Raw genomic sequence first — 19164 nt, forward strand, 5'->3', positions numbered from 1 at the left:
AAATGCATATGTACTTACCTATACACACACACACACACAGTTTAGGTATGTAAATGCATATGAAAGATCTGGAAGGATACATACCAAACTGCTAATAATAGTTAACCTCTGAGGATGGTACTGGGATCCCAGCAAAATGAATTTCATCTTTTATTCTATATACTTATGCAGTATTTTACATTTGCAATAAAAAAGTTTTAATGATTTTTTTTTAAAAGGTTTAAAACCAATGATACAGTCCATTTACCAAACATCATGCTCTGGCCCCAGGCAAATCAGTTGACTTAGAAAGCATAGTTAAGAGCATGGAGTTTAGATTCAAATCAAGGATCTACCTTCCGCCTAATGTGTGATTTTAGGTATGTTATTGAACTTCCCTGCCTTAGGTTCTTCATCTGTAAAATAGGGACAGTGATATTGATAGAATCTACATATTGGGTCATCATGAGGATTAAATAAGTTAACATACATAAAGTGCTTAGGTAAGTACTGGACAGTAGAACTGTTAGCTATTATTATACAGGAAAGCATAAAGAAGTTAAAAGGAATCTCATCATTAGATATATTCACATGAACATTTTGATGCATCTTCCAGTCTTTTTTCCCCCCACTGGTTGTTAAGTGATCTTTAATTGAAATATTTTCCTTTGTAGTTCTCAACTAGCTGGGCCTTACACTGCAGCACTGTTGATGTCATCTATGATGATGGGAGGGTGGCCACCATCCACATTGCAGCCCACAGACTAACAGAGCCCAAGGTCTCTTTAATGGCTTCAGAGAGTTCTCTGGCTGAAACATTGGTGCTGCATTTGTTGGGCAACGTTGACAATCTCCTCAAAAGTGATATTTCCACTGGGCTTAATGTTTTGTTTGTTTGTTTGTTTTGCTTCTTTCTGTTTCTTGGAGATTCTTTGAGGGCTTTGATGATCAGGACAGAGGCAGAAGGTCCTACCTCAATCTGGGCCTGTCTGTTGTTCTGAATGGTCAGTTTCACTGTAATCCAATTACTGGTTTCTTTAGTAATGTCATCAACAAACTTTTTTGGAAACAGACCGAGGGGGCCGAACTTGGGGGCCAGAGCAGATGTGGCACCGATTTCCCCACCTGTGCACCTCAGGTATATAACTTTGATCTCGGGGTCCAACTTTGGCGGCATGGTGGAGGCGGCTGGTGTCAGATGAACCCAGGTTTGGGCCGACCGTGGAAAGTGGCAACTTGGCCTCCTCCAAGTCAAAAGCCCAATCTCTTTAAAAGAAAAACTGTGTTTTATACTTTTTGCTTCTCGAAAATGAGATTTTGTAACCCCTTTTCTTCCCCCACTTGACTATATGGAGAACATTTCCCGATAGCATTAACTCATTTTCCATCATTTGTAAATGTTGCATTTTATTCCATTGTATGAATGTTCAGTATTATTCAATAAGTCCTCTACTCTTGGACATTGAATTTCCTCTCCATTTTTGTTGTTGTTGTTATCACAGACAGAGCTGTGATGAACAAATGTTGACCCATATGTTTTGTAGTTCCTCTCCTCAAGATGTAGAATATATTTCTCCAACCCTGAAACTGGACTTGACTTTCTGAATTATTTGGCCAAATAGGAACATTAGCAAATGTAATGTAAGTAGAGGCTTGAAAAGTGTTCCTGTACTGGGGCTTGCCCCATTTGTTGTTGCTGGAAATCCTGAAACCACCATATGAAGAAGCCTGGGCTAGCTTATTGCAGGAGAAACCACATAAAGACAGGACTCAGTCATTCCAACTGAGGCCCAAACATGTAAATAAGGCTGTTTAGCTAGACCACTCAGCTCTTGCTGAGCTGACCCAGACCTGAAGAACCACCTAATCAACCACTGAACAGAGAAATAATATTTACTATTTTAATCCACAGTTTGGGGAGGTTTGTTATGCAGGAAAAACTAGTTGATACAAACATCCTCTGGATAATGATTATTTCCTGGAACAATTTCCTAGAATTAGACTTTCTGGGTCAAAGAATGTGTACACTTATACCTATTGATTCATATCACCAAAAAGCTTGTTATCCATTTATAAGCCACCAGCAATATATGACAGTGTGCATATTCCTCATCTTTGTCAACATTGAACACGAATGTTTCTTACTATCTTCATGACTACATTATCCTTGTAAATTTAACACATAAACCATTGTTCATTCCCTCTCAATTTGTGATCGATTTAGAGAAAAGAAAAGATTACTCCTGTAGGAAAAGAAGAGCAGAAAAGGAAGAGAAAATAATAGAATGAAAGATTAAAACAGAGCCAAAGGTTATAAACACAGAGGAAAGAAAATAGAACTGAGCAACCTCTAAGTCTCTTATACATAGGGTACTTAACATGTAGTCAGAAATAGTTATGGGTCTACTAAATGATTTGGGTCATGAAAGAGACATGGAAAGGAACTGTCCATTTAGGCCAAGTCTAGTGAAACTGAGAACACTGTAAAAGTAGGTACAGGCTCTTTCTCATGTAGCTGCATTTAATTCTCACAGCAATTCTCTGAGATAGGGATGACTGTTCCCATTTTACAGATGAAGAAAATTAAGGGTCAGAGATTTCAAGTAACTTGATGAAGATCACACACAGCTGATAAAGAATTGAACCCAGATTTGATTTCAGATATGTCAATCTTGAAAACTGATACGTTTCCCCTTACTCTTCCAGAGATGATGTGGCAGAAGACCAGCAACTGCTGTTGGGAGGTAGTATATCTTTCTGTTAGTTCATATTGCCAAACTGCTCTCCAGAAAGGAGCCAGCTCTGCTACTTACTAACTGTGTGACTCTTAGCCTCTCTATGCCTCCTTTTCCTCCTCTGCAAAATGGCTTCATAAGGGCCATAAGGGTAAATGAGTGCATATATGTAAAGCCCCTAGAACAGTGGATGGCATATAGTAAAGTGCTATATAAGCTTCCTGTTTCCAGTATAGCCAAGAGACTATTTCTAATGAACTTGTTGCCAGGAAGTCCTTATATAGTAGCTTTGGTGACACTCACATGGCCATGTCTTGGTGAAATTTCTCACGAGGCAGAACCAACCCTGTTGCCATGTTTCCCTTCATCCAGACTAGGAGGGAAAGGGAGATGATGTGAGTGCTATGAGGCTGCATTGTCATCGGAGTAAGCATAAACAACTCCACAGAGACTTGTCCCAAGCGGACGGCCCAAGGCCTTGCTGCTGCAGATCCCAGTATGGCTGGATGTGAAAACTCCTTCCTCAGGGAGCCCCACTAACCTAGAAGCCGTCTGCCTCCTCTACTATCTGGGAAGTAAAACAGGCTTTCGCCAACCTTTCAAATTCTCATTTCTACCTATAGGATTTTAACAACAACAACACTAATAGCACCTGACACATTGAGTGCTGTTATGTGCCAGACACTGTCCTACGCACTTCACAAGTATTGTTTAATTTTTACAACAATCCTTTGAAATACCAGGTTTCTCCCAAAATAAGACCGGGTCTTATATTAATTTTTGCTCCAAAAGACGCATTGGGGTGCATTTTCCGGGGATGCCTTATTTTTTCATGACAACAATCTACATTTATTCAAATACAGTCATGTCATCTTCTTCTGGAACATCGTCATAACGTACTAAATGTGTCCATCTGGCTGACAATCTTAACTGGGGCTTATTTTCGGGGCAGGTCTTATTTTTGGGGAAACACTGTAGGTACTTTTCTTTGTTTATTTTTATTTTTTATTGGATAACTGTGTTTTTTCCAGGATTCATCAGCTCCAAGTCCAGTCTCCAGTTTTCAATCTAGTTTGGGGGTGGGGGTGGGGTGTGCAGCCCACCATCCCATGTGGGAATTGAACTGGCAACCTTGTTGTTGAGAGCTGGGGCTCTAACCAACTGAGCCATCTGGCGGCCCACCAGCAGTTCAGCTGCAGCTCCTTGTCTTCAATCTAGTTATGGAGGGTGCAGCTCACTGGCCCATGTGGGAATCGAACAGGCTCTCACTCCAACCCACTGAGCCAACCGGCTGCCCATAGGTACTATTCTTATTTCAATTTTACAAGTGAGGAAATTGAGTCTGAATCCAGAATCTTTCATCCTAACTGTGACACTGTTCTGTCTCCTGTTTGAGAACATGCAATTTTGAGGTGGAAAATGCCAAGGAAAGCAATCCAACATTTCTCAGCCTGATCTAGTCATCATTCATCCTTTCGCAGCCACAAGAGCATTCCATGTGCGAGCCACTCGCAGCAAGGTGTTTGAGAACTAAAGTGAGCGTCAGGAAATGGATTATGGGGATTCACCACCACGCCAAGCCTTCTCAGGTCAAATTCATGTACTGTGTTGGGGAGGAGGGCGTAGGATGAGGGATTTTTGAAAAATTGTGGTAAAAAAAACCCCAAAACCAACCAACCAAACAAGAAAACACTAGGCACTCTTCAGTGCGGCAGACTGCAACACCCCCAGGCCTGACTAAGGAATCACAATATGGAAGGCAGATGGTAAATGCATAGATGCCACACTATTGCCTTTCAGTTAAACATTGCGTGTTTTTTTTCTTGTAAACCACCCAAATCAAATGGTTTGCTTTCCTCAAGTTAGAAGTGTTAGCATGTCTTTTCTTTAAATATCTGTGGATGGCTGTTTTTTTCCCTGCCAATTTGTCACCATCTGTAACCCTCGTTTGTGAGATGATCTGATGACAACAATTATCTTGAAGAGTAAAAGTGCAGTCAGAGCAACGTGTAAGAACAGAGTCAGAGCATGGGCTGTGTGTGTGTGTGTTGTACGTGTGTGGCATGTATATGGTTTGTGTGTTGGGCTGGGAGCTTTGTGCAGGTATACACTGTGTGTGAATAGGTAGTGTGTACATTTGGTGAGTGTCTTGCATGTGTATGGACTGTGTATTGGGTTGGGTCTATGTGCTCTCTGTGTAGACATCGTGTGGGCACCCTGTATGTGGGTCAACTCCTGTGCCGCTCTGTATGTGCTGGCTGAAGAGGGGCTGTGCGCATTGCAGGGGCACGTTCCTCACAAGAGTATAATTTCTCAAAAGTCTTTAAAGGGAATGGGAAGGGCCTGCAATTTGGGGAATTGGGCCAAGAAGTATCAGCAGGGTTTGGGTCTGGGTCAGAGGAACGGAAATTATGGGTGGCTTGCGAGAGGGTGCTGCTGGGATGGGGTGCTGACCCTGAAGAGGAGAGGGGGGTCTCCCGCGTTTCTGGAGGGTTGTTCGCTCCGGCTGGGGCGTCAGGTTCGCGCAGCTCAGCAGGGCCGCCGGCTCTCGGAGTGAGGGAGGTCTGGGCGCCCGGCGGATGGCGGGGAGCGGCTGGTGCGCTCCTCCCCCTCCCCACTCCCCCACCCTCGGGCGCGGCGCCGCGGGGGGCGAGGGGGGGCTCGGGCAGGCGGGGGCGGCGGCGGCCGAGCGAGGGGCTGTGGCAGCGGCTGTGATGGCGGGCGGCGGGGCCGGGCCGGGGACCGAGGCCGCGGCCTCGGTGAGGGCCAGACTCTGGAAGCCCTAAGGTGCCGCCTGTCCTGACTCCACCATGAACGTCGCGTTGCAGGAGCTGGGCGGCGGTGGCAAAGTGAGTGGGGGCCCCGAGCTCCAGGGCAGAGGCCCTCGGCGCGGGGGTGAGGCGGGGAGCAGGAGGCATCGGGCAGGGGCTCCAGCTGGTTGAGCTAGGGCTGCATCCTTGAAGGGCAGGGCGTTGGAGGGACCCCAGGCCCGAGAGCTGGGTAAGAGGGAAGGGGCCTCATTGCAGGCGGGAGGGGGCCCAGCTCTTTCTGTCTGACTTGGGTTGGCTCCTCCGGTTGTTTGGCAGATGGTGGAGTACAAACGGTCCACGCTGCTGGATGAAGACGCACCCGAGACCCCCGTAGAGGGCGGGGCCACCCCGGACGCCGTGGAGGTGGGCAAGGGGGTTCTCACTTCCCCACCAGGTCCCAGTCCTGGCATGACGCCTGGCACACCCAGCAGCTCTGGGCTGTCCTGGAGGGGCACCTGCTCCCACCTCCGCTCCATCTCTGGCCTCTGCGCTAGGACTATGGTGAGGGGACTCTAAACCATGACGTTGCACAAAACAAGCTCAGGGATGAACTCAGCCTTCTCATTGCCCCTGTGCACAGAGTTAACCCGAGTAGAGTCTTTGCTCCGTGGCTTTGGAAACTGCCTGTGCCTTCATTCTCTGGGAGGATTTCTGTGATCTTGGATCCCCTCTCCCCCACCCCACAGCTACAGCTTGCTAGCAATCTGTCACCCTATGTTCCCCAGGTGGGATTCCAGAAGAGGACAAGACACCTCTTAGGTTTGCACACCCAGCTGGAACTCATCTTGGCAGGTGTCTCTCTACTGCTGGTTGCACTGCTTCTGGGTTGCCTCGTGGCCCTGGGGGTTCAGTACCACAGAGGTAGGTGGGCCCACGCTTGTCACCTAGCTGTGGGGGCTCTGGAGGCTTGTTCTTCAGTTGTGGCCTCCTGTCCCCAGCTTGTCTTTCTCCTCCCAACTTTCCTGTTGTCATGGCCTCTCTCAAAGCATTTGCCTTTCCCAGACTGACTGACAGCACCTATCTCTTGTGGCCATGTCCCCTGCCACAGACCCATCCCACAGCACCTGTCTCACAGAGGCCTGCATTCGAGTGGCTGGAAAAATCCTGGAGTCCCTTGACCGTGGGGTGAGCCCCTGTGAGGACTTTTATCAATTCTCCTGTGGAGGCTGGATTAGGAGGAACCCCCTGCCCGATGGGCGTTCTCGCTGGAACACTTTCAATAGCCTCTGGGACCAGAACCAGGCCATACTAAAGCACCTGCTTGGTGAGTGGGCCTGTCAGGGGGGCTTGTGCCAAGCACATGCCTCATGCCTAGGACAGGGCCTGGCACTTAGTAGGTACTCAATAAATGTCCACAAATGAATAATTAAGTGGATGACTGGGAACACCCCTGGGGTAAGCGATGCATAGGCAGGAGGCTCCTGAGAGGTGGAGATGGGTTTGAGAGGAGCAGACCTAGAAGGATAATGGAGGGATTCCTCTCTGCATTCCATTTGGAGGACTGTTGAGGTGTGGGAGGCACCAGGGAGTCTGCAGTACTTAGAGATCTTTGAACCCTTAGGGCTCGTGGACAGGGGAGGGGAAGCCACACTTTGCTATTTCAGCCAGTCTTCCTGGGTCTACATTAGGAGGACTGCCCCTTGAGAAGGCAAAGAAGAGGGATCAAGTAAGAGCCTGGGACCCCTTGCAGTAGTTAACATAGTTGTCACCCAGAGCTGTATTCTATTCCACAGAAAACACCACCTTTAATTCCAGCAGTGAAGCTGAGCGGAAGACACAACGCTTCTACCTATCCTGCCTACAGGTGGAGCGCATTGAGGAGCTGGGAGCCCAGCCGCTGGGAGACCTCATTGAAAAAGTAGAGCCCCTGGGTGGGCTGCGGGCAGGGGGAACAGGATAGGCCTTGGAAGAGGATATGGTCCCAGAAATCTTTGGGGGCCCCTGTGCCATAGATTCCACTATGGTGTCTACTCAGATTGGTGGTTGGAATGTTACGGGGCCCTGGGACCAGGACAACTTCATGGAGGTGCTGAAGGCAGTAGCAGGGACCTACAGGGCCACCCCCTTCTTCACTGTCTACGTCGGTGCCGACTCTAAGAGCTCCAACAGCAATGTTATACAGGTACATGGCTGGGGAAAGATGGGGAGAGACTTGTGGATCATTTGTTGAGCCTAGATTCCCCTCCCCTGTGATAGGCAGGCTGGGGTGGCCCCCATCCCCTCCCCCACCCGCTCAAGAGTCCAGATTTTGGTGGGGGTGGGCTTACTCCCTTACCTTGCTATTGCAGGTGGACCAGGCTGGGCTATTTCTACCCTCTCGAGATTACTACCTAAACAGGACAGCCAATGAGAAAGTAAGGAGCAACCTCAGAACCTCCACCCCTACATTGAGCTGGGATGATCTCTGTTTACTTTCCCTTTGCCCAGGGTAAGGGTGGGGAACGTGAGCCTGTCCTGTCACCTAGTGACCCCATTACCCTTCCTTCCTTTTTTCTCCCTTTATTTTTCCTCCCTCCCTTCTTTCCTCCTTTGTTTCCTTCCCTCCCTCCCTTACATATCTTTTCCCTCCCTCCCTCCCTCCTTTCCTTCCTCTTATTCTTTCAGGGAAACATTTTATAGGCACCTACTGTGTACCAGTGCAGTGGTGGAATTTTGAGATGTACATTTCAGAGCCACTGTTACAGGAAGCTCTCAGTGTAGTGGGATCACGGACCTAGATATCTGAGAATAAGGCTCAAAGAAGGTCTCTGGGACTCAGGAGAGACTGAGGTAGATGAAGAAAGTTTCCTGATGAGATTGCATTTGAGCCAAGCCCTGTAGACTATCTAGGGGTGGGTGATGGAATGCTGGGTAAAGAGAATAGTTTATTCTCTATTCTCTTCCATCACAGCATCCCCTGCGATGGCATGCTGGGTAAAGTGATGAAGAAGGAAAGGCTGAGGTGTGTTTGCACCATGGGAAGGGATCCAGCTTGGCAAAATGTAGAGCTCAAAGCAGCTGAGAGTATAGGAAGGTGGGTAGGGTCTAGTTTAGTCTGGAAAGGCACACTAAGGAGTTTTTCTTCATAGGCCTCAGAGCCACTGCATGCTCCAGAGCCGGGAGGGAGTGACAGGGCTTTAGGAAGCCAGTTTGGTGGGTTGTGAAAAGTAGATGCAAGAGAGGGAGCCTGGAGATCAATTAAGAGTCTCTGTAGTACTCCAGGCTCTGAGTCTGTAAGGATCCAAAGGGGGGAAGTGGCAAAGGGATGTTAGGAAGTGGAGGATGCAAAAGATATAATCAAGTCCAAATTGTGAGTTGTTGGCGACTGGATGTTGGAAGAGAGAGCAGAAGGAGGAAGAGGTGAAGTGAGTTGAGGCTATCAGCCTGAATGGTGGTAGAATGTCAGGGTCCTTAGAGAATCAAGTGTTCCTGTAGGAAGAACCAGTTCAGAGCACATTGGGGCAGAGGAGACAGTGTGATGTCACAGGAAAAGGGCAGACTTTGGGCTCAGACCTTGATTCCAGTCCCTGCTCTGAGTCTTGGTGGATGTTGATTTAGCTTTCTGTGGCTGGTCTTTCATCTGTAAAATGGGATCATAGCATCTACCTTATACAGCATTTGGAGGGGCAGGATGCCAGCTTATGCTCTTGCATATGACAGACACTCAGGGAGTGGGAGTTGCTCATTTTAGACATGTGAGTTTGAGGAACCTGAACACCATCTCTATGGAGAGGTCAGCAGGCAGCTGTGAGTGGAGTCCTGGAGAGAGGTTGAGGCTGGAGGGAGCTGCAGTCTTGAGGAACCTAGACAAACATAGTAGGAGAGATAAGTGAAAGGGGAAGAATAGAGAAAGGAGAGGAGATCCTTTTTTAAGGGCAATGGGAAGAAAGAGAGCCAGCAAAGGAGACTGCTATGGAGAAGGACAAGCAGGAGAGTCATATATCTTTTCTTTCAGTTATTCTCATTTACTGAGCGTCCCTCAGCCAGACTCTCCCTTCTAGGCATGTGGTGAACAAGACATTGCCACTGTCCTCTAAGTGGGGGAGAAGACATGAAATAACTTGGTATATCTTGTTTACAGTTGCTGGGACTACTATAGAGGAGAAATATGGCATTCTGAGAGTGAGTGTAACAGGCAACCAGCTTAGTCCTAGGGTGAGGGTAGACTGCAGTGAAGGGAGAGGGCTCTAGGCAAAGGGAACAGCTTATGCAAAGGCCCTGAGGTGGGAAGGAGCATGGCCTATTGATGGACTAGAGAAGGGAGTAGGAGGGGAGAGGGGTCGAAGTCCTTCTGGACAAGTATATAGACTGACTCATTACGCATGAACATTGTGGGTCAAGTTTAGCATGTATCCCCAAATAAATGGAAACTCAAAAGTAGGAAGTGGTGTGAACAGATGCATGGTTTTGACATTACCTGAGTCAGAGGAGGAGAGAATTTTGAGAATGCAGGAGAGAGCCACTTCCTTTAACACTTGGGAAAGGGCAAGAGAAAGCCTCGATTCAGCTCTTAACGTGTTATTGGTTGTCTTGAGCAGGAAGTCTCCTGTGCCAGCATCTAGGCGAAGCTGTGGCGGTCAAAGGTTCAGATAGGGTAAAAACTTAGGAGGAAAACAAGGCTCAGGAAAGTATCAAATGTCAGTCTCAAGCTGAAGGTAAGGAGGTAGGGAGAAGACGGCGTGATAAGGTGATCAGGGTGGGGGTCAAGATCACTGGCTGAACTACCTTGACCCCTTAAGAGTTGGGATGACTGAGACTGATATCAAATCTCTTCCTCTGACACCAGCAGCAAGGAAAAGGAGAGGTGGAAAATGGAGAAAATCTGAAGTACAGAGAATGAATATTAAGGGCTCTGAAACTTCTCAGTACAGTGGTCTCTGGGAGGTACTCAGTACTGAGGGTCCACAGAAGAAATGGGAAGCAGAGGTGGAGACAGAACAGATCTTCTTAGCCTTGGACAGGACTCGTTGCTGGGCTCCGAGGATGACGCAGGGTTTTGACAGGTGCTGACCGCCTACCTTGACTACATGGAGGAGCTGGGGATGCTGCTGGGCGGACAGCCGGCCTCCACACGGGAGCAGATGCGACAGGTGCTGGAGCTGGAGATACAAGTGGCCAACCTCACAGTGCCCCAGGACCAGCGGCGGGACGAGGAGAAGATCTATCACAAGATGAGCATCGCAGAGCTGCAGGTGGGGCCGGCAGGGAACAGAGACCGATGGGAGGGGCCAGCCCCTGGCACAGACCCCCCAGCTTCTCTTCAGGCCATCTTCCTGAGGCAGCCAATCTTTCCTCATTTCCTTGCTTTTCTTAGCTTCCCAGCTGCACACTTCCTATCCTGGAAAGAAAAGTGGCATCCATTTTAGGCCACCTCTCACGGGGCCATCCTTTGGTCACTTTTATGTTGCCTGGGGATGCATAGAGAGGTTACATTAAAAATCTCTAACAACTTGTACAAGATACCCACAAAACAGTCAGAAGAGACATGGAAGCATTTCCTGGAGGGCCCTTACTGTGCCAGGTATCAACCCTTTAGTTGTTGGATTGTGGAAAAGTTGAGTAAGGGGGTTCTGGAGAGGAGGCCAGGTATGTAGGGAAGCTAGGTGGTGTCAGGGGAGTGGTATGTTATCAATTCTTATGAAAATCTGTGAATATCTGTGCCCCAGCTGAATATCACACATGGTGGTTTTCCTTGCGTAAGTGATTGGGCTCCCAGATTGAGGGGCGCTCAAGCCAGGAAAAGGGTTTATTGAAGGAGGGGCCACCAAGCAGCTAGTACCTGTTGCCTTGTTAATGGGAAGAGCTCTCAGGCTCCAAGGTGTCAATGGACGAAGGCTCTGCTGGAAGCCAGGCGGCCACGCAGGGAGGCTTGATGTTTTTTTCCGCTCGCAGGCCTTGGCACCCTCCATGGACTGGCTGGAGTTCCTGTCTTTCTTGCTGTCACCACTGGAGCTGGGTGACTCTGAGCCCGTGGTGGTATATGGGACAGATTATTTGCAGCAGGTGTCACAGCTCATCAACCGCACGGAACCAAGGTGTGGGGCGTGGGGCTCAGGGCTCGGTGTAGGTCCCAGGCAGGAACTGGGCATAGGGTACTGGCACAGCCAGACACAGAGCAGCATTTGACAAGGCTCTGGACCTTCCAAACATCAAAACAGAATGTCAGTGGGATACTCCCCTAGGCCAAGGCTTCGGGGGTCTATTTGTGACCTCTATTCCTACACATTGCTCCAACCTGACTTCTGTAGGCAGGTGTGTGGTCCCAGGCTGAGAAAGAGGGATTCTGGGACAGCTCCCACATATGCCCCTCAGGACTTCTGCTGTCTGCACATTTGTGGCATTGATTTGGGGTGGAAATGGTGACCCACCTGCTCTTTCCTTATGTTCTGGTCCGGGTGCCAGCATCGTGAACAATTACCTGATCTGGAACCTGGTGCAGAAGACAAGCTTGAGCCTGGACCGACGCTTTGAGTCTGCGCAAGAGAAGCTGCTGGAGACCCTCTATGGCACCAAAAAGGTGGGCTCTCTTTCGCTGCCCCCACTTTCCAGCCCAGTCTAGCTGATGTTTCACATCTACTGTGTGTCGGGCACCAATTGCCTCATGGTGCAGTATGGAGCACAGGATTAGGAGTTAAGCTGACTTTGGTTCCAATCCCAACTCCTCCAGTTTTTAGCCTATGGGATGGACCTTGGCATGTCACGCAGCCTCTCTGACTCTCCATTTCCTGGTGTGTAAAACAGGAATATCTTGCAGGGCTGTCATGAGGATTAATTGAGTTAATGTAAATGAAGCACCTCCCCAATGCATGGTATGTATGTACAGGCAGCACTTAACTTTGATGATGATGGTGAAGAAGAAGATGAATGAATGCAGTTTTTAGTTTCAAGATGGCCAGTTCAGTGGGGAAAGTGGCCATGGAAACAAACATATTACTTAGGGGTGATAAGTGCTCACATTGAGTGAAAGACCTTTTTTGTGTTATAGGATAGAGGTGGGGACACCACATTCTACCCGGGGGTTGGTAAGGTAGGGGCATTAGGAAAGCCTTCTTTGAAGAGATGACATTTGAAGAATGACTTCACCAAGAAAACAAGAGAGACGGGCATCCCAGGCACAAGGACCAGGATATGCAAATTCCCAGAGGGAGTGCGGTGGGTTTGCCTGTGTTCTGGTATGAGCTTGAGAACAGGGCGGCTGAGAGGCTGAGGGGGCTGGGGTGGGCCTGGAGCCGTCCGTGAACGGACCTGAATGTTGTGTTAAGAAGTCTGGCCTGGGTTCTTTCAGGGATGGGGAACCACGGGATGGTTTTAAGGAGAGGAGTAACAGTTAGATTTATGTATTAGATCATCTTTCTGACAGCTAAGTGGAAGATGGAGGGGAGTGGCACAGGAAGGGGGATGAGAATGGAGTCAGAGTGTCTAGTTAGGAGACCACTGTAATCTTTAGGCAAGACAGTGTTGTCGGGTAGGGAAGTGGCAATGGGGTGGATGGGGGAGATGATTAAGAAGTAGTCTGTGTAGAAACTGCTGAGAGATTGAATGCAGAGATGTAGGGAGATGGAGGAAGCTGGTGACTCCCAGGTTTCTGGCGTTGGGGACTGACTGGATATAAGACTGAGATGTGGAGCTGAGCGAAGAAACACCTGGACCCCAATGGGCCTCTTCCGAGAACAGAATGGGTAGCAATGATGCTCCTCCTGAGGTTGTGCTGCTGGGGTTGATACAATTGGTGATATTGCCCTTCATTTCACTTGGAGTCCATGGGAGAGATGGCACCCCAAACCCAGGCCCCCAGTGTCCAGAGCTGAGAGGGGCTGGCCCCAGAGACAGAGAAAGGCCCTCTGCCTGGAGGACAGAGCCATCTCTGGGAGGCCGGGCTCTTTGTCCCTTACAGTCCTGCGTGCCAAGGTGGCAGACGTGCATCTCCAACACAGACGACGCCCTGGGCTTCGCTTTGGGCTCCCTCTTTGTGAAGGCCACGTTTGACCGGAAAAGCAAGAAAATTGTGAGTCTTCAAGCTTCTTCGAACACTACCCCTGGTTTTTGTTAAAATTCACTGTTCATATTTGTGTGTACATGTAGGAAAAAAACTCGAAGGAAATTCATTAACAAATTAATAATGATTCCTTTGGGTGTGTGGATGATGAGGGATTCTTTTTGTCCTTTAATGTTCTCTGCATTTTCCAAATTTTCTGTAATGAGTTTATGTTACCTATTTAAATAGAGAAACAATATTTGTTTATATATGTATGTATGTTTTTATTTATTAGGAGATGATAATGAACGTGCTTAAAGTATTATCTACAAGGATGTTTATGGCAGCGTTGTTTATAATAAGGAAGAATGAAAACAGCTAAAATGTCCAATCATAGGGGAATGGAAAAATAAATTGTTGTTAGGATAGACTATGAGGCATCCTTAGAACTAATGATATATCTTTAAGTGAAAAAAACTAAGTTACTATATATATATATATATATATATATATATATATATATATGTTGCACAACATAAGTGCATATTGCATATGTGTGTCTGGGCAGGGAACGACACCAGGAGTAGATAATCAGCATGTTAAAAGACGTTCTCTCAGTGAGGCATTCTAAGTGGTCTATTCTTCAATTCTGCTCAATTTTCCAAATTGTCTGCTATCAATGCCTTCCCTTCATAATCAGATAGAAATCAATGTACTATATTAAGTTATAATATTAACTCAATTAATTTGTAAATTACATGTTTTGATTAATTAGGAAAAAAGCCACCTGCCGTCCCAGTACCTCACAAATCGTGTTTCCCTCTCATCCTCCCTAGATGCTCAGCCTTATTTCAAGAATCTGGGCACTCCCACATGCTCCTCTGGAAGGAGAGCAATGGGGCACGAGGGTAGAAGGGGAGAAAGGATTCATTCATGCGAGTGGGAGGCCGACTTGGGCTCCTTCTCTTCCAGGCGGAGGGCATGATCAGTGAGATCCGGACCGCCTTTGACGAGGCCCTGGGTCAGCTGCCCTGGATGGATGAGAAGACCCGCCAGGCGGCCAAGGAGAAAGTGAGCCGTGGCCAGGGTTGGGGCGCCCTCTTGAGGTGAGGTGGGGATGGAGGATACACTTTTGGGGGGAGCCTGGGGAGGGAAACCCTTTACTCGTGGTCTTTCCAGGCAGATGCCATCTATGATATGATCGGTTTCCCGGACTTTATCCTGGAGCCTAAAGAGCTTGATGATGTTTATGATGGGGTGAGTACCTCTGCTCACCAGTTTTGAACTTCAGCCCCTTGAGGGGGCACTATTCTCTGGATTCAGTAATGGGGGCTCAAGCATTAGGCGGGAAGGAGGTGCTTATTGTTTCCTTTCAGAGGCAATGCAGGCAACAAACATTGCTCAAGTGCTGGCTCTGTGCCAGGCTGCAGGCCAGACATTAGCACAATGCATTGTTAACCAGAGGGATTTGTAGTCACACCTGAGTCAAATCCTGCTTCTACCCCCATCTAACTGTGTAACCTTGGACAAGTTATATAACTTCGCAGCCTCAGTTTCTTCATCTGTAAAATGGGGCATCTTACATCATAGTGGTGCTGCTGTGAGACTAAAAAGAGGCACCTGTTGAGCGCTGCTTCGTAAGTGCTCTTTAAGTATTGGTGATTATTATTTACCAGATATTTTACTCCCATTTTATAATTGAGGAAACTGAGGCTCAGAGAGGTACTAATTAGTAGCCACGCTGGAACTATGATCTTCTCCAACATGCTTTTTTTGCTTGCTTTCTAATTCCCATCCTTTCCATAGTACGAAGTCTCTGAAGATTCCTTCTTCCAGAATATGTTGAATTTGTACAACTTCTCTGCTAAAGTGATGGCTGACCAGCTCCGAAAGCCTCCCAGCCGGGACCAGTGAGAATGGAGGGCCACAGACACTGGGGCAGCAAGAGAGATAGGGGAGGTTTCCAGGGCTGGGGGTGGGGGCAAGACTGGTCCCAAAGCAGAGACACAAGTGCTTGCAGGAGATGGGTCAGGGCTGCTGGGCTGGGAGCAGCGTCAGGAGGGTCAGGAGCCTCAGCCTCTCCCCGTCCCTCCCCTAGGTGGAGCATGACCCCCCAGACAGTGAATGCCTACTACCTTCCAACCAAGAATGAAATTGTCTTCCCTGCCGGCATCCTGCAGGCCCCCTTCTACACCTGCAACCACCCCAAGTGTGTCTGAGGCAGGCGGAGCTGGGCACTGGAGCCTGGGCCAGCGGGTGGGTGGGAGCAAGGCTGGAGGTGGGATCCAGAAGTCTCCTCTGCCGTGTCTCACTCAGCATTCCTCACCTACCAGGGCCCTGAACTTCGGTGGCATCGGCGTGGTGATGGGCCATGAGTTGACACATGCCTTTGATGACCAAGGTAGAGGCCCATGGAGTTGTCGCCTCCAGCCTAGGATTCCCAGTGGCTCCTGCAAGGCCTTGGGATGTTGGGATTAGGCCCCAGGGACCCTGGAGTCTGTGGACCAGGGTGGATGGGGGAGCTCCTGACACCAAGGGTTGAGCTCTGGTCTTGGTGGGGTGCAAAGGTTTGTTCTCCTCAGGGCGCGAGTATGACAAGGAAGGGAACTTACGGCCATGGTGGCAAAATGAGTCACTGGCAGCCTTCCGGAATCACACAGCCTGTATGGAGGAGCAGTACGGCCAATACCAGGTCAATGGGGAGAAGCTCAATGGCCGCCAGACGCTGGGGGAGAACATTGCTGACAACGGGGGGCTTAAGGCTGCCTACAACGTGAGTGGCCTGGCTGGCTTTCCAGTTGCTGAGGCCCACCCGCCCTGGGGGGGAGGGTACAGGGTGGAGGTGGTGGGCTGGCTCTAATTTGCCACCCCTGTGCCCAACTCCAGGCTTACAAAGCGTGGCTGAGAAAGCACGGGGAGGAGCAACAGCTCCCAGCTGTGGGGCTAACCAACCACCAGCTCTTCTTTGTGGGATTTGCCCAGGTATTGCTCTTCTGGGTGGCCTTGGGTCTGCCCCTCTCCCACTCCCTCCTGGGCGTATCATTAGAAGTCTAGGCAAGCAGGAAAGGAACTGGGAAATGGGTCCAAAGTTGGGATGTAGAAGGTGGTCTGGGGAGGCCTTGTACCCAGAACCTCTTGGCTGGGGCCCACCAAAGCCTGTGAGGAGGCCTGAGCAGGGAGGATTCTTCAGGAGGCTTTTGCAGATCTCAAAGGCAGGGCTGCCCCGCTTGAGGGGAAAAGGGTGGGGAGCAAGATTAAGCCTCACCGTGTTCCTGTGAGGTGGCTGTGGAGGAGGAAAGTAAAGGTCGGCGACAAAGTGGCTCATCCAGGGCCACCCAGGAATAAAGTAAGTGGCAGAGCATAACTCAGGCAGGGTCTCCTCTAGGGTCTCCTCTGGACACTGGGCTTCTTCCCCTCAGACACATCCATCTTGGGCAACCCCATTACCAAGGCAGCTTTGAAAGGCCTTCAAAGAATTTGGGAGGGAGGATGCTATCCCCTCCCTTAGTGTTGATAGCAAGGGGTTGGGGCTGAGACGCTGGCTGAGCCCCTGCCTGTGTCCATGAGGCTTCCTGAGCTGAGGGGCAAAGCAGTGGTTGTTTGCGTCCCTGGGATGGCTCTGCCATAGCCGAGTCTGTGGCCCTGCCCACACTAGACACCATATGTCCCCGTGTCTGTCCTGGCCTGCAGGTGTGGTGCTCGGTCCGCACACCCGAGAGCTCTCACGAGGGGCTGGTGACCGACCCCCACAGCCCTGCCCGCTTCCGCGTGCTGGGCACTCTCTCCAACTCCCGTGACTTCCTGCGGCACTTCGGCTGCCCTGTCGGCTCCCCCATGAACCCAGGGCAGCTATGTGAAGTGTGGTAGACCTGGGTCCGGGGAGACATGGTCGGCTGTGGCTAGGGCCTGTGGCAGTTTGCCCAGCAAGGCTGTTTGCTCTGGAGTTTGTAGAAGGCAAATGCCAGCTAGGCGGGGTCCACCCTCTCCACACCACACATGACATGAGTCCTCGTCCCTGCTCAATCACCACATTGTGCCTCTGCTTTGGGGGTGCCCCTGCCTCCAGCAGAGCCCCCACCATTCACTGTGACATCCTTCCATGTCACCTTACCTGGAGGAGGCCTGGGTGGGGGGGCACCAGCTCCCACAGGAAGGAGTCGGCCTCTCTGCTTCCAAGCTCACTTGGCTTGGTGGCCATGCGGCCTGCTGTGCCTGCCACACTCTGACCATGCAGGGTGTGGGTGGTGTGCCTCCCATGCTTCTCCCAGAGGCTCACATACTGCTCACTTGGGAGTGGACTCAGCTCCTTGCAGCACCCCCGTCAGGGGCTGCCCCCCACCCCCCATGTTCCTCATGCTGCTGCTTCCCATATGCTTCCAACCCTTACTGACAGACCAGCTGTACTCAGCTCTTAGTGGAAGCCCGAGGGCCTTTACAAGCCTTCCTGCCCTCTCCTGATTTCCCTGCGCTTAGAGGGAAGTGTGTATGTGCAGGGGGTGCTAGTTCCTACGTCTTGGGGCACAAGTCTTAGGGGGTGACTGAGTCTCTGTGGACCGAGCAGGAAAGCAGACAGAGCAGGGAGAAGAAAGAACAGAGTTTATTTTTACAGGGAAGACGGTGGGGAGGGAGTGGACTTGGCCCTGTAGGACCCTGTGCCAATAAATAGACGCATCAGTCAGCCTGTCTCTTCCTTCAGTCCTGTTTTCATTTATTTGTTTACTTATCCCACCAATATTTATTGAGAACCTGCCATATGCCAGGCACTCTCCTAGACACTCATTGGCTCACTCACCAGACACAGGGGACTGAGATTTTGAAGCCCCAAGAAAACAGAGAAAGAGAGGCGGCGTGGAGGAACGGAATGGAATGGAGTTGGGTCTAACTGGGCAGAGTACATCCTCTGCTCACTGGTGGCCATATCCCCATTGCCAGCTCTTCCACAGCTGGAAGGATTTGCCACTGCCCTCCCTTGGTACATGCCTCTGGGCCTGACATTGAGTCTGGGTAACGACTAGAGCAGGGTCAGTGGAGGGAAGCCCTTGACAAGGTAACACACCAGTCTCTGGACCTTGGAGCTCTGGCCTCTTTCTGTGGCTGAAGAGACACACATTTCCCCCGGCGTCAAAGGCTCAGTGCTCCTGAGCGCCCCTCAGCCTATTTTCATCAAGCCTACCAAGTGCCAGGCACACGGATTGTAGCTATGGCTGCCACCCTCCAGAGCGAGGGGGGCGAAGAAGTATTTATCGAAAACCTCTTGTGTTCCAGGCACTTCTGCTAGGTCGCTCATTTATTTATTCATTCATTTATTAATTTATACTTTCATAGGTATATTTTTTTAAAGTGTATTGTTTATCAACAATGTGTCAGGGCACTGGTGATGCAAAGATGAATAAGATGGTTCCTTTCCTCAAATGACCCTTCTTCCAATGGCACTTTCATCTTCATGAGCGCATCTAATCCTCACAGCAACGTACATAATAAGTGCTCCAGTTTCCATTTGACAGATGTAACCCTAACCACTTCGCTAAAGTCAAAGAGACTTGGATTGAAATAGAAGCCCTGATAGCTCTATGAACCTGAGCCCATTCCCTAACCTCCACGAGTCTCAGTTTCTTTACCTGTAAAATGACAACTAGAGGAAAACAGTAGAGAGTCCAGTCTCAATTCTCTTTAAAACTCACTGTTC

The 19164-nt window shown here is 49.6% G+C and overlaps 1 protein-coding gene across 3 annotated transcripts in view; it reads left to right on the forward strand.

Moving 5' to 3' along the window:
• ECE2 (endothelin converting enzyme 2) overlaps positions 1–18168 on the forward strand; it is a 31445-nt gene extending 13277 nt beyond the window's left edge. The window contains exons 1-19 of one of the 3 annotated variants that reach the window (XM_019735786.2): positions 28–5563; positions 5801–5887; positions 6250–6385; positions 6573–6788; positions 7258–7382; positions 7500–7646; positions 7813–7878; positions 10507–10695; positions 11396–11538; positions 11906–12020; positions 13398–13508; positions 14451–14549; positions 14658–14735; positions 15285–15388; positions 15577–15687; positions 15812–15879; positions 16061–16251; positions 16365–16460; positions 17169–18168. In XM_019735786.2, coding sequence (XP_019591345.2) covers positions 5525–5563; positions 5801–5887; positions 6250–6385; positions 6573–6788; positions 7258–7382; positions 7500–7646; positions 7813–7878; positions 10507–10695; positions 11396–11538; positions 11906–12020; positions 13398–13508; positions 14451–14549; positions 14658–14735; positions 15285–15388; positions 15577–15687; positions 15812–15879; positions 16061–16251; positions 16365–16460; positions 17169–17345 — 2298 coding nt within the window. In that variant the 5' untranslated portion in view covers positions 28–5524 and the 3' untranslated portion in view covers positions 17346–18168. Of the gene's footprint in view, positions 1–24; positions 5564–5800; positions 5888–6249; positions 6386–6572; positions 6789–7257; positions 7383–7499; positions 7647–7812; positions 7879–10506; positions 10696–11395; positions 11539–11905; positions 12021–13397; positions 13509–14450; positions 14550–14657; positions 14736–15284; positions 15389–15576; positions 15688–15811; positions 15880–16060; positions 16252–16364; positions 16461–17168 lie in introns of those variants that run through there. The other 2 variants (XM_019735790.2, XM_074328821.1) reach the window with 2 other exon arrangements.
• Positions 18169–19164: the final 996 nt, after the last annotated feature.

Source organism: Rhinolophus sinicus, linkage group LG01, assembly GCF_036562045.2.
Source record: "Rhinolophus sinicus isolate RSC01 linkage group LG01, ASM3656204v1, whole genome shotgun sequence".
NCBI lineage: Eukaryota > Metazoa > Chordata > Mammalia > Chiroptera > Rhinolophidae > Rhinolophus > Rhinolophus sinicus.